The sequence below is a fragment of the Gorilla gorilla genome, chromosome 1 (assembly GCF_029281585.2).
Source record: "Gorilla gorilla gorilla isolate KB3781 chromosome 1, NHGRI_mGorGor1-v2.1_pri, whole genome shotgun sequence".
Lineage (NCBI taxonomy): Eukaryota > Metazoa > Chordata > Mammalia > Primates > Hominidae > Gorilla > Gorilla gorilla.
In genome coordinates this window covers 216,950,462-216,965,484 of record NC_073224.2, presented here as the reverse complement: position 1 = coordinate 216,965,484, position 15,023 = coordinate 216,950,462, and the positions used below count along the sequence as shown (strand labels likewise).

Below are 15,023 nucleotides of genomic sequence, written 5' to 3'. Positions count from 1 at the left end.
CCTCTGCTGAACTCCCAGGGAGAAGTGTGAATGGAGCAGCCCCTGCTCTTGTTCAAGGCTGAATCACTTTGACCAAGTCCTAAAATGGGAGCTTGGACCCCAGAGCTCCATGCCGCTTCTGAGTCTTACAGCTTCCCCAGTGCCTAGCATGGTGCCCATCCTGGGACAGGCACTCATTTAGTTGAAAAACAATATGCTTCCTCCCATTAAGCTGCAAGTCCCTGGAAGGCTGGGATGCTGTGAGGTTCCTCTCCGGAGCCCCAGCACCCCGTATCATGTGGTTGGCATCATAGCAACTCCACGAACTGAAGAATTCTTCACAATGTCTCCCTCCTGAGGGGCGCCCAGCACCCCACTCAGACCTTCACATGCATTTCCACTGCCTTCTCACAGCGTCCTGGCCAGGTGAGGGTTCCTACTTGATAGGTATGAAAACTGAGGCTCAGCAAGGCTAAAAGTACCTGCTTAAGGCCACACCTGAGTGAGTGGAGGAGCAGGGAGCTGCATACAGGTCTGTGGGACTCCACCCTCAGGGCTCCCCACCGCTAGGCTAGACGGCTTTGCCAGGAACTGGATGGGAGCGTCTTGACCTGGGTAGTGTGCGGGTCTAGGCATGAAGCAGTAGGTGAGCGAGCACTCCTGGCAGCAGCGCAATCCAAATACTCCTCACCCGTCCTTGCCCTTGCGGGCTGTGTGTGTCTGATGCTCCGTTGATGTAACACACACCAAGGTGCTGTAAGACAGCAGCACGCCTCTGACTGCACCCTTCACACATCCCTCCCCACCTGCTTGGCCGGCCCTCTGGGAGACAGACCCAGTATTTCAAGGAGCCCTGGAGGCTGCCTCACCCAGCCCCTCACCCCAGAACTGTCCTCAGGCCCCTGGAGGCAGGGGTGGGGGGGCATCTCTCCCAGAATCTCTGGCAGCTGAGTTTCAAGCATCCTCCTTAGCTTCTCAGAGCACCCTGTCGCACCCCCACCTCCACCCCACACACACAGACCCAGTGGTCAGCCCCTGTGGGTTGGATGAGAGGGGCTGAGAAGCTGTGGGGAGGCATGGGGATTGGGGTGCTTCCCGGGCCAGCACAAGGGATGAGCCCCCAGATTGGCCCTGGTCAGTGACACTCCAGAAGGGCTTTATTTTGTTGTTTCACTGGGACACCGACCACTGACAAGCCCGTGATGGGCAGACAGCCTGGACTTCATAAAGAAGCTGGATCCTCGGTAGTCCAGGAGAGCAGAACACTCAACTCCTCACAAAGGCAGTTCCACGGGGAGGGATGGCGCTGGGGCTGGAGGCAGGTGGGGAGTAGGAACTGCTTTGAGACCCAGAGAGGGTCATAGCTAGGGCAGGATGACTCAGCTCCAGGCCCACCTCAGCTCCTCGCCAGCTGTGTGACCTTGGGGAAGTCACTGTGCCTCTCTGAGCCTCTGATTCCTCTTCTGCAAAGTGCAGATATTGACCCTCATCCTACATGATTGTTGAGGGGATTAAATGAGATGCTGCAAGTCCATGCTCAATGCACTGTGGCAGGTGACACCTGCAAACACCCACAGCACTGACAACATGCCAGGCGCTACACTGAGCACACAACCAGACCCCTGATCCCAAGAGGCCAATGCCCCTGGCAGGGCAAGGAGCCGAGCTGAGGGTCAGGCAGCCTCCCCTGGGTGTAAAAGGAACAGAGGCTCATCAGGGCTCCATGGACCAGGGTCTAAGTCCTTCTTGCAGGTGCTGCCACCTCATCTGGAGTGTCTTGGGACAATTTTCCATAGCTCCTTGGGGTGCGGGAGGGGAGTCTGGACCTGCCCAGGCCCACGCTGGTCCTCAGGCTCATTCTCGGTGTCGAGGGCTGCAGAGGAAGGACTGGCAGGGAACATTGGAGCCTCAAGGCCTCAGAGATCTTCTAGCCTGGCCAGTGGTGCCCAGGAGGAAGCCAGGTCCAGAGGGGAGGCAGATCGCCTAGGTCACACAGCCAGTTAGCAGCAAGGCAGAGAGGCAGTCTAGGGACAGACACAGAGCAGGAAATGGGTGAGTCAGCTCCAGCCTTCAAACCCCACAGCTGATGTTCATGTTCCCCTGAACTCCTACCAGGCCTGCTCCACACTCACATCCCATATGGTCAGAGCCCCTGCAGAGCAGGACTTGGGGCTAGGAGAAGTGTCAGCCTCCACTTTCCAGTGTCCTTGTATTGGCTGAGACAGGACGTCTGCTTGTCACAGACCCGCCCAGGAATGAGGAAAGAATGCAGGAGGTGCCCCCTTCACCCTGGTGAGCCCTCAGCCCCTCCTGGGACCACAAAAATCTCGGGCCCAGAGAAGCAAGGAGGCTTGCCAGAGTCACACCACGGGTGTGGGGACCACATTGAGAGTCCTTCTCTGGCCAGTCCCACTCTGGAGCAAACAACTGCTCTGGCAAGATGCAGACCTGGGTCCAAATCCCGGCTCCCCACTGACTGTGTGATCTCAGGAAGCCGCGTGCACCTCGGAACTTCAATGTCTTCACCTGTCAGCAGGGGTGATACACCCCCTCATCAACAGTCAACTCAGGAAGCGTGTGTAAAGGGCCCAGGGCCATGTCTACACAGAGTTGATGCTTTCTGGAGGTTTGCTCCATGTGAGAAGGAGGCAAAAGACAGCAGGCCGGATGCATTATGAAATAAGGACTCAAGAACAGGCTGTGTGCCATGGACCTACCTCGGCACCTCAGGCAGCTCACACCCCCTCTCTTGACCTCAGTTTCCACGACTGCAAAATAAGGGAACTGGGCCAGGCATGGCAGGCATGGTGGCTCACGCCTGTAATCCCAGCACTTTGAGAGGCGGATGCAGGAGGGGATCACTTAAGCCCAGGAGTTCGAGACCAACCTGGGCAACATGGCGAAACACCGCCTCTACAAAAATTACGCCAGGCACAGTGTCTCATGCCTGTAACCCCAGCACTCCGGGAGACTGAGGCAGGCAGATCACCTGAGGTCAGGAGTTTGAGACCAGCCTGGCCAACATGGTGAAACTCTGTCTACTAAAAATACAAAAATTAACCAGGTGTGGTGGTGCACACCTGTAATCCCAGCTACTCAGGAGACTGAGGTAGGAGAATCGCTTGAACCCAGGAGGCAGAGGTTGCAGTGAGCCAAGATCATGCCGCTGCACTCTAGCTAGGGTGGCAGAGCGAGACTCCATCTCAAAAAAAAAGAAAAAATTAGCCGGGCATGGTGGCGCACACCTGTGGTCCCAGCTACCTGGGAGGCTGAGGTGGGAGGGTCACTTGAGCCCAGGAAGTTGAGGCTACAATGAGCTGTGTTCATGCCACTGCACTCCAGCCTGGGCAACAGAGTCTCAAAAAATAACAATCATAAAATCAAATGAGGGAATTGTACTAAGGTATTTCTTCTCCCCCGTCTTTGCGACAGAGTTTCACTCTTGTTGCCCAGGCTGGAGTGCAATGGCATGATCTCGGCTCACAGAAACCTCTGCCTCCCACGCTGAAGTGATTCTCCTGCCTCAGCCTCCTGAGTAGCTGGGATTACAAGCATGCACCACCATGCCTGGCTAATTTTGTATTTTTAGTAGAGATGAGGTTTCACCATGTTGGCAAGGCTGGTCTTGAACTCCTGACCTCAGGTGATCTGCCCACCTCAGCCTCCCAAAGTGCTGGGATTACAGGCGTAAGCCGCTGCACCCAGCCATGTACTAAGGTATTTCTAAGCATCCTTCTAGCACTGCACACAGCCCCCCTGACTGCTTGTCTCTTCATCTAACCACCTCTGTGAGAGCACTCACAGCACTGGTGGGAGGAATGGGAGGCGGAAATAACTGATTGATTTTACTGAGATGAAATTCACGTGACATACAATTAACCATTTCTATCTCTACTGTCTCTCAACTTGATGTGGCCTGAGCTTCCCCAGGGCTGGTGAAGTCGTCAGTGTCTGACCTGAAGGTGCCCCATGAGAGCTCAGCAGCAGCACCCATAGCCCTGCGTGAGCCCCTCTGCCCCCTGTCGGCTCCCCGAGACTGGCTGTGTGGCCTCAGCCAGATGCCCTTCCCTCTCTGATCCCACAGTTCCCCACCTGTCCGAGTACCTCTGAGGGTGGGCCAGAAGCTGCACCTTCTCATGCCTCCCTGATCCCTGACCTCTGGCCTCTCTTCCAGCTCCGTCGGCAGTGTCCATCATGCATCAGGTGAGCCGCACCGTGGACAGCATTACCCTGTCGTGGTCCCAGCCGGACCAGCCCAATGGCGTGATCCTGGACTATGAGCTGCAGTACTATGAGAAGGTACCTATTGGCTGGGTGCTGTCCCCATCACCCACCTCCCTGAGGGCCCCTCTCCCAGGCTGAGGCCTGGGAGTTCTGCCCCACCGCAAGATGAGACGCACTGGTGCAGCAGAAAGAGCACTGGCCTTGGAGTCAGGCTGCCTGGCTCCCAATCCAGCTCCACTCCTTCCCACTGTGAGACCTCAGGCAGGTGCCTTGACCTCTCTGGATCTCACTTTTCTGGTCTGGAGGATACACCCAGCAATCTCAGTGAAATGCAACAGTCACATCCCTTTCCCTACCACGACCCTTTCATCTTGACCTCAGTGGCTTGATGTTGTGAAAAACTGGGTTTCCAAAAAGCTGCACTTAGGAAGTGATAATCAGTCACTCACCTCTTCTTCGACAGAGATTTGAAACAGCTCAAGAGAGCTTCCGCCCGCCCTGCTCTGAGTCCTGCTAAAACACCCACTTTCACTCGCCTGCATGCCCTTTGCATGGGGAGAGGTGATTTCACTTTGAGCTTTTAAATCAGACCTTAATTACTCCCTTTGGGGACCCAAGGTGGAAGCCCCTGGGATGGTAGAAGGATCACTGGACTAGGAGTGAGAAGCCGTAGGTTCAAATCCCAGCTCCGTCCTTCACCAGCTATGTGACCTTGGGCAGGCATCTTTCTCCCTCTGAACCTCAGTTTCCACCTGTGTCAAGTGTGGGTGAGACCCCTTGCGGGGAGCTATGCAGGTTATGGAGAAAAGGCAGCACAGCACCCAGAATGGGACCTGGCCCTCAGCAGAGGCCATGTGTGTCCCTGGCCTTCCTCCTCTGCCCTGCCTGCTGCACAGTGGGCAATGGTGACAGAATGGGAGGCCAGGTGGATGTGAGGTCTGCACAGTACAGGGGCCAGGAGGTAGACAGCACAATTGCCCACCCACATGGCTGGACATCAGAGGCCCCAGGAAGCCTCTCCTTTGAATGATCACTTCTCTTACCTGCTCCAGGAGGCAACAAACAGCCACAGAGGCTGCAAGGGCCCCTGGGAAAGGCATCGCAGGGCTTCCATTCAGACTAGGTGTCAATGGCTGACAGGGAGGCCTTTCGTTGAGGGCAAGCCCACGGGGAACTGCAGATGGATAGAAGGGCTCTCCCTGAAGGCTGAGAGGAAGAGTGCAGTCAATTGCAGCCAGTCCTGCTGAAGCCCGACTTTCTAGGGCCCAGCCCAGCCTTTGCACTCTGTTAACTGCTGGATCGGCTAACCAGGCCGGTCTCCAGGGCCTTTCAAACACTTACCCAGCCTTTGACGGCCGTCTTACCATTGCTTGCGTGCGTGTTCATCCCGTCCCCTAGGCAGTGCATTCCAAGAGGTCAGGGGCTACGTCTCCATTCACCACCTTCTCCCCGGCACCCAGGCCTGGCACCAAGGAGACACTTGATCAATATCAGTTGAATGAACAAGTGAATGAATCCCTTCCCTTGTGCCCTGGCCCCCAAACACCTCCTGGGACTTCATGCCTGCCATCCCCCCACCCACCCACCTCACTGCCCACCCTTTTCCCTCATCCTCCCCTCATCTCTGCCTGTTGGAATCTTCAGGGTCCCTCCCAAATGTCACCTCTGCCACAAGTGAACATGGACTCTGCCCCTCTCTTAGAGCACCGCATGTGGGCGGAGGGTGCCTGTGTCTCCCACAGGGGGCCATGGACACTGAAGGAATGAATTGTGTGAATGAATGAGAGACATGAGTGATGGAGCCTGTGAATGAAAAAGGGAACTGGCTGGGCACGGTGGCTCACGCCTGTAATCCCAGCACTTTGGGAGGCTGAGACGGGCAGATCACCTGAGGTCAGGAGTTCGAGACCAGCCTGGCCAACATAGCAAAACCCCATCTCTACTAAAAATTCAAAAATGATCTGGGCATGGTGGCGCACGCCTGTAATCCCAGCACTTTGGGAGGCCGAGGTGGGTGGATCACGGGCCTGACCAACATGGTGAAACCCCATCTCTACTGAAAATACAAAATTAGCCCGGCGTGGTGGTGCACACCTGTAATTCCAGCTACTCAGGAAGCTGAGGCAGGAGAATCACTTGAACCCAGGAGACGGAGGTTGCAGTGAGCCAAGATCGCACCACTGCACTCCAGCCTGGGTGACAGAGTGAGATGCTGTCTCAAAAAAAAAAAAAAAAAAAAAAAGAGGGAACCAATGGGTGGCTGGATATGGATGGGTAGATAAATGGATGAATTCCTTCTGTCTAAACTGCTCCTATCCCTACATTCTCCACCTAGCCAGGTCTGACTCAACCTTCCAGATCTCAGCCTAACATCACCTCCTCAGAGAAGCCCTCCATCACTGCCCAGATGCCATCCAGCACCCCATTTCATCTTCTCCTTGTGTCTTGCCCTTCTGCATAGCATTTATCACAGTTATCATTTTTAAGTGTTATTGAGTAATTAGGTATTTACTACCTCTACATTGAGCTAGATAGTGAGTTCCTTGAGGGTGAAGATCTTGCCATGATCTCTGCTGTGTCTCCAGCGCCTGGCACACAGTAGGTACTCAAGAGCTGTTTGTTGGATGACTCAGGAAGTGGACACACGAGGGCCTGAGCTGTGGGTGGTGTGAGGGAAGCAGCCCCACCCCTCAGTGGGCCCTGGAGGGCCTCGAAGGAGCCGGAGTCCTGGGTCACCAAACCAGCCGCTCCCAGGCTCTGCAGGAGCCAGCATCTCTGCTCCCCGCAGCAGGAATAGCTTAGCAACTCAGAACCCAAAAAGGCAAAAAAAAAAAAAAAAAACTAATTAAGAAGCTTTGTGATTAAATGAAACTGAAAGTGTTAGTCCCCAAAGACGGGCAGCGGAAATGAGGAATCCCAGGGCAGGTCCTGCCTGCGACCCATTTCCTACCACAGCGGGCAGGCCTGGGGAGGCTGCTGGAGGTGTGAACCGGGAGGCAACTCTGCCCTACTTTCCGCCGCTGCCCGAGCATCCCCAGGCTGCTGCTGGGGGTGGCAGGACCTGCAGGATCTGCAGCAGCCAAGGTTACCATCTGCTCACATTTCATGAGCACTTGCTATGTGCTAAGCACGTCACCTCTAGCATCTCATTTATCCTCACCACATGGTTCTTCACCCCATTGGATGGAAGGGGAAACTGAGGCACAGAGAAGTTCCATAACTTGCCCAAGAGGATCCAGCAAGGATTTGCACCTATGGTCTCCCTCTTTACTTGGCTCTCCTGCCTCCCAGATTTTTTTCCCCAGGGATGCTTCTGGGATGACCTTTAAGAGGTAGACAGGACCAGTCCCTGCCATGGAGAACATTAGGCATAAATGGTGAGGGGGGTCAGGTGGTAAGAGGCTGAAGGTGTGACGGCCTGAGGTACACCTGTGATGAGACGTGGCCCTACTTCTTTCAGTCCCTCCCCCAGGGCTGGGTTACAGAGAGGGACAGCTTGGCATCTGCCAGTGGGGAGATGGACACTGGTTCACTCAACTTTCACTCTCACCAGCTTTGGGTCAGGCACTAAGGTGGGTACCAGGAATCCTGAGGGTGACCAGGTGGCTCGGAGGCCTCAGGGACTTCACAGTCCAGGGAAAAAGAGTCAGACACTGAGAGCCATGAGACAAGGTTTGACACTAGCCACAGGAGGGTCAGCAAAGGTCCCAGGAGGGCACCAATAGGGGCCCACAGTCCTGGCATGAGTGAGGGAAAGCCTTCATTCAGTGACACTTAAGCTGAGTCTTGAAAGATGCTAGGAGTTCACCAGACAAACGCGCAGGTGGGAACACAGTTGTTCTAGGCATCAGGAATCGCAGGTACAAAGGCCCTAGGGCAGGGATGTGTGGGCTGCGTTCAGGAAACAGACAAGGCAAGTGTGGCAGAAGCAGAAGCGGGAGCATCAGGGGAGGAGGTTGGGAGGGAGGCTGGGCTAATTGTCAAGGGCCTTCCAGCCTTGGGAGTCTGGATTCGATTTAAAGTATGATCGGATCACTCTGGAATTATGCAATCTGACTCAGATTCCTTTAAAGATCCCTGTAGCTTGCTGTGTGGAGAATGCATTCCAGGGAGACATGGAGACACAGGGAGCGCCTGTACAGGGCTCCCAGGGGACGCTAAGTGAGAAATGATGGTAGGTAGCATGGGCTGGGGGAGTTGGCAGTGGAGATGGCAAATGCCAGCAGAGTCTTTTTTTTTTTTTTTTTTTGAGACAGAGTTTCGCACTTGTTGCCCAGGCTGGAGTGGAGTGGCGCAATCTCGGCTCACCACAACCTCTGCCTCCCGGATTCAAGCGATTCTCCTGCCTCAGCCTTCCAAGTAGCTGGAATTACAGGCATGCACCACCATGCCCGGCTAATTTTGTATTTTAAGTAGAGACGGGGTTTCTCCATGTTGATCAGGCTGGTCTCAAACTTCTGACCTCAGGTGATCCGCCCACCTCAGCCACCCAAAGTGCTGGGATTACAGGGGTGAGCCACCACGCCCGGCCAGCAAAGTCTATATTTTAAAGCCCGGAGGACCCGGGAAATGTGAAGGGTGACTCCTAGGAGATGGAGGTGCCTTTTCCTGGGGCAGATGCAGGTTTGTGATTTGTAGGTGTGGTGCTTACTGGAGCAAAGGGGTTGGGGTTCAAGGAGGATAGAGAACAGCAGCCAGGAGAGTGTGCAGAGGAAGAACCAGAAGATAGGATCCTGGAGAATGCCAGGGTTTAAGGAGGGGAAGAAAGCGGAGTTGATGAAAATATTAGAGGAGGTGCTGGCAGAGGGGTAGGAGCAGAACCAAGAGTCATGTCTCTCCCTGACCTCTCAGACAAGTCTGTGATATGCCAGCCACCACCACCAGGAAGGGACAGCTAGGCTGCAGGTGGTAGGATTTATTCCAGCAAGTCCACAGCCGGCTGTTACCTAACACAGGAATCCTCCTTGTGTCTGCTATTAGATTCTTTCCTGAATGCTCCAATCTTCCTAGGAAGGGAAGTCAGATACTGAGCCCTGCAGGCCTGTGCGGCCCCCACCTCCACCTCTTTCCCACTCCTTTCCTTCTTCAGAAAGGGCTCTCTAGGAGCGGGCCCTCCGTTTGGCCTTCCCCAAGCCCCACTGGGATTTCCCAGCCAGCCTGGAGTCCAGAGCTGACAACTGCGTTGCTAGATGGCTTCTGGAGGCCACTGATGAATGGTGGTGGCCTTGTGCAGACCCAGGCCTGGCTGCTTCCGTCAGTTCCAATGCCCCAGGGGAGGTGGCCTCCTTTGGCAGCTACCCCAAAGCACACAGGTTCAGGATCCCACTGGTCCCCCAAGAACTCAAGGAGAAGAGCCATTCATGAGGCCACCTGTGGTCGATGGCCCCTGGTAGCCCACATCAATTTTAGAATTTATTTAACAGAAAGTGAAGAGGAAGGACATTCCAGGCAGAAGGAGCAAAGGTTGGAGGATGGGGGGTGAAACTATGAAAGTTCAGGCCATATTCAGCTTGTTGCCCAGTACCTGGAGTAGGATCTACCTGGAGAGGTTTGTCCACTCATTCATTCACTTTTGCATTCATCCATCCATTTAATGAACATGGGAAAGGGCTTACTCTATAATGGTTTTTTTGTTTGTTTGTTTTTTGGGGTTTTTTGTGTGTGTTTTTTTTTGTGACAACAGAGTTTTGCTCTTGTTGCCCAGGCTGGAGTGTCATGACGCAAGCTCACTGCAACCTCCGTCTCCCGGGTTCAAGTGATTCTCCAGCCTCAGTCTCCCAAGTAGCTGGGATTACAGGCATGTGCCACCACGCTCGGCTAATTTTTTGTATTTTTAGTAGAGATGGGGTTTCACCATGTTGGTCAGGCTGGTCTCGAACTCCTGACCTCAGGTGATCCAGCCCTCGGCCTCACAAAGTGCTGGGATTACAGGCATGAGCCACTGCACCTGGCCTCTATAATGGTTTTGATGATAACAGTGATGGTGGGAGCCAACATTTATCAAGTCTTTTTATGTGCTAGAGACTGTGCTAAAAAGCTTTACCTGTATTTTCCTTTTAAATCTCCAAAACCACCTTTTATGGTACCTACTTGCATTAACCCACTTTAGAGATGAGAAAACCAAGGCCTGGAAGGCTTAAGACATGCACCCAATGCCTCACTGGCCCTAAGCTACCAGGTAAGTGCTCAGACTAAGGACTAGTGGATTTCATACTGAATCTCTTCCCATCGTCCCTTGGTGCTTAATCACTATTCAGATAAAGGTACCCCAGGGAGAGGAAAGACCGAAGGGAATTGGCATCTCTAGGGCATCTCCAATGTGCCAGGCACTACCTGATCAAATTTTATCTTCACAACAGCCCTGAGAGCTTGGCATTTATTGTTCCATTTATTTGGAATAGAAAACAGGGGCTCAGGGAAGTGAAGGGTCTTTCCCAAGGTCACAGTGCAATCAAGTGAAAAAACAAGGATATGAAGCAGCTTCCAGCTGGGTACAGTGACTCATGCCTGTAATCCCAGCACTTTGGGAAGCTGAGACGGGTGGATCATTTGAGCCCAGGAGCTCCAGACCAGCCTGGGTAACATGATGAAACCCTGTCTCTACCAAAAATACAAAAATTAGCCAGGTGTGATGGTATGTGCCTGTAGTCCTAGCTACTAGGGAGGCTGAGGTGGGAGGATCGCTTGTGTCTGGGAGGTCAAGGCTGCGATGGGCCATAATCGCGCCACTGCACTCCAGCCTGGGTCACAGAGCAACACCCTGTCTCAAAAATATAGACAGACAGAGAGAGAGACAAAAATGAAAAATGAAACAGCTTCCAATCCCTTGCCCAGCTTTAATGAAGGGAGCTGCTCAGGTTGGTTCCTCACTCTCATGAGGCACCTATGGAACCAGCAGCCGCCTCCCATCTCCCTCACATAATCAGGGGCTTAAAACCTCCAACATCTGCACCCACCCAGTTTACAGAATCTAACCTGTTTTCAAGTCTGAGCAGAGCCCATGTTGTACAGTGGCACTTAGTGTCCATGTCTGGTACTGCATCCCAGGTTTTGTAGATTTTTGAATACCAGTTTAATGTTCATTCATTATGTCAATAATTAGTGAACACTTACTGTGTGGCAAACCTGGGGGTATCCAGAGATGAGCAAGACATGGTCCCTGGCCTCAGGAAATCCACATCCTTAAAGAAGATGGACAGGTATATTAGGACAATAGGTGGGAGAGGAGACAATTTGGACCTGCAACTCCTGGCTGGGACATCTGGGAAGCCTCCCCAGCAGAGGTGGTACTTGCGCTGAGTCTTGAACGATGAGTAGGACACTGCAAGACAAGTGAGGAAAGGGTATTTCAGACAGGGGCAACAGTGCTTGCAAAAACTCAAGAGTGTCCATGGAAGGCAGAGTTGCTAGATAAAATAGAAGACACATGATTACATTTGAATTTTTTAAAAATAAATGTTTTAGTACAAATATGTCCCAAATATTGCACGGGGCGTACTTATACCAAAACGTATTTGTTGTTCATCTGAAATTTAAATTTGACTGAGCAGCATCCTATATTTGTGTTTGCTAAATCTGGCAGCTCTACCAAGGAAGGGGGAAAGAGTTAGGGATGGCAGGAACCTAGGAAACATTAGGGATGTCGCAGGAGAGACTGCAAAATGGTGTCATGAAGGGTCTGGAATGCCAGGCTAAGGAGTCAGCCTTCACCCTGTGGGCACTGGAAAAGGACTTTGTGTGAGGGACCCCAGGCTTGGTACAGGGGAACAAACACAAGCCCTCCCTCGTGGGCTTACAGTCAAGGGGGCGAGAGGAGCCTCAGCCGGAAGTTGAGGGGGCATAGCAGAAACCCCCTCCTGTGGCACCCACAGCAAGTGCTCTGGGACTGAGAAGGAAGAGGTGCATCTGGCTGGGATGTCAAGGAGGCTTCCTGGAGGAGGAGGCAGATGATCTGGCTTGGCAAAAGAGACTTCCTCTCTGCTGCTGCCCCACCCAGCTATCCCTGCCTCCCCCTGTTATGGGGGTGGTAGAGACACATCTTCAAGTCAGCCCCCTTCATATCCCCTACATCCCAAGCTTTTTCTCATCTCCTTTCCTCTGAACCTGCTGCCCCTTCTGCCAGGCATGCACATCTTTGTCTGGGTGGTTCCTGTTTGTTCTTTGAGATCCCATTCCAGTGACCCCCACTCACGAGGGAGCTTTCCTGACTTCACCTGGTAGCCCCTGATATGGTTTGGCTGTGTCCCCGCCCAAATCTCATCTTGAATTGAAGTTCCCATAATCCCCACCTGTTGTGAGAGGCACCTAGTAGGAGGTAATTGAATCACAGGGGTGGTTACCCCCATGCTTTTCTCATGATAGTGAGTGAGTTTGCACAAGATCTGATGGTTTTATAAGGGGCTTTTCCCCCTTTGCTCGGCACTTCTCTCTCCTGCCACCATGTGAAGAAGTATGTGTTTGCTTCTTCTTCTGCCATGGTTGTAAGTTTCCTGAGGCCTCCCCAGGCATGAGGAACTGTGGGTCAATTTAACCTCTTTCCTTTATAAATTACCTAGTCTTGGGTATGTGTGTATAGCAGCATGAGAAGGGACTAATGCAGCCCCCGTCCCAGACCAGGTCGCATGCCCCTCGGTATGTGCTTACCCTATCAGTGTGAGCCTGTTATACCTATTGATTCATTTTATTATCTGAACAAACTCTGAGGTAGCTACTGTTACTATCCCCCTTTTACAGATGAAGACACAGAGAAGTTAAGGAACTTGCCCAAGGTCACAGAGGTCATATATAGTAGAGCCAGGATTTGAACCCAAGAAGTCTGGCTCCAGCTTGTGATCTTAACCTCCATGCTATAAAGCCTGTAATAACGTTGCACGCACTGAATCTTCATCGTTTTGGGAAGGTTTTCAAGGGCTCCGTGCACTCTGTGATGTGTATGTGACTGGCATGTACAACTAGGTGTGTGTTTTTCTGGATAAGCAATCACAGATTTTCATCAAAAAAAAAATTGTCTCAGGAGCTTCATGATCTTCAAAGGGTTGGGATCCTCACATGCTTGCTTTTCCGGACTGAGCTCTCCAAGGCCAGGGCCTGTGCCTTAGCTCCCTGTAGAACCCCAGTCCCAGCCTAGTGCAAAGAGGATATTTGGGGAAGTTTTGCCGGGTGGCTGACAGATGCCTAAACGAGCATCATCTGTATCTGATCCAACCACATCTCCACTCCCACTGCAGCAGCTGGATCTTTGTCTTGTCCTAGACTCCTTGGATCACCCTGGGTAGCATTCAGGAAGCCAGAATTGGTGTTCTTCATCTCTCAAAGGAGAAGACACTAGGTTTGGGGTACCCAAAGGCATGGACATTAGATAGAGGTGGCTCCATGCAAGAGTCTGGTTTCTTTTTTTTTTTTTTTTTGGTTGTATTTTTTTAGATAAGGTTTTGCTCTGTTGCCCAGGCTAGAGTGCAGTGGCACAATCATGGCTTACTGTGGCCTTGACCTCCCAAGCTCAAGTGATCCTTTAACCTCAGCCTCCCAAGTAGCTGGGACCACAAGCATGTATCTCTATGCCCAGCTAATTTTTTTTTTTTTTTTTTTAGAGAAAGGATCTTGGTATGTTGCCCAGACTGGTCTCAAACTACTGGGCTCAAGTGATCCTCCCACCCTGGTCTCCCAGAGTTCTGGGATTACAGGTGTGAGCCACCGTATCCAGCCTGGTTTTGAATCTCAAAGCAACCCTGAACTGATAGTGACCCTGAGCATCATTTTCCCATCTGGACCTTAGTTCTTGACTCACCCAAGTGTGCTGAGGCTGAACAAGGGCTCTTACACTTAACTCATCAAGGCATAGGGCAGGGAAGGGGATGCAGAAGTGAATGAGGTGGGCCTTCTCCCTTCGGTCTCCAAGAACTCACAGTATAGTCCTCAGGGTCTGCACATAGGAACCACTCAATACATGTGTATTAGTCAGCTTTTCCTGAGATAACACTGCAAAACAAACAATCCCAAAAATCCAACACCTTCCAACAAGTGGCTATTTTTCTTGGCCATGGTTTTATGTCTGTGGGTCAATAGGGGTGGCCCTGTTTCATCCTAAGAGTTGGGTCATGGTCTCCTCCTGTTTCTCATGCTGGAGCCAGTGGTTACCCAGTGCAAGTTCCTCTCATGGCAGAAGCACAAGAGGCCAAGACAAATTGGCAGGGATCTGTAAAGCCTCTGCTTGCATCATGTCCACTAGAATGTTCCAGTGGCCAACACAAGTCATGTGGACAAATTCAACATCCATAAGACAGAGACATATACTCTGCCTACTTTTGTGGGCAGTGTTGAAAAGTAACATGGCAAAAGGCATAATTCTATTAAAGGGAGGGGATGAAGAATTGGGAACCATAGATGTTTATCCAATGGCCAGACCTGCCCCCAATGTGGCAGGAGCAGGCAGTGGGCTCTGGGCCCACTATGAGCCACAACCTCACTAATTTTCTTCTCTGTTCCTCGGCAGGAGCTCAGTGAGTACAACGCCACAGCCATAAAAAGCCCCACCAACACGGTCACCGTGCAGGGCCTCAAAGCCGGCGCCATCTATGTCTTCCAGGTGCGGGCACGCACCGTGGCAGGCTACGGGCGCTACAGCGGCAAGATGTACTTCCAGACCATGACAGAAGGTGAGCAGAGTCCAGCGGGCAAGAGGAGAGCACAGACTCCACAAACAGAACAAACTCAAGGGTCACCATTCCCATGAAGCATGTTTGTGCAGATTAGAAAAGGCACTCCCTTCTAGATGTCAGCCCTCCCTCCCTCCTAATTTCGAACCTTTGTGCACAACCATA

At 52.5% G+C, this 15,023-nt stretch overlaps 1 protein-coding gene across 7 annotated transcripts in view; it reads left to right on the top strand.

Moving 5' to 3' along the window:
• EPHB2 (EPH receptor B2) overlaps window positions 1–15,023 on the top strand; it is a 206,997-nt gene that overhangs the window by 169,488 nt on the left and 22,486 nt on the right. For 5 of the 7 annotated variants that reach the window (XM_031011809.3, XM_031011808.3, XM_055355207.2 and 2 more), the window contains exons 6-7: window positions 4,154–4,278; window positions 14,696–14,858. In XM_031011809.3, the coding sequence (XP_030867669.1) occupies window positions 4,154–4,278; window positions 14,696–14,858 (288 nt within the window). The remainder of the gene's footprint in view (window positions 1–4,153; window positions 4,279–14,695; window positions 14,859–15,023) is intronic. The other 2 variants (XM_063701892.1, XM_055355247.2) reach the window with 1 other exon arrangement.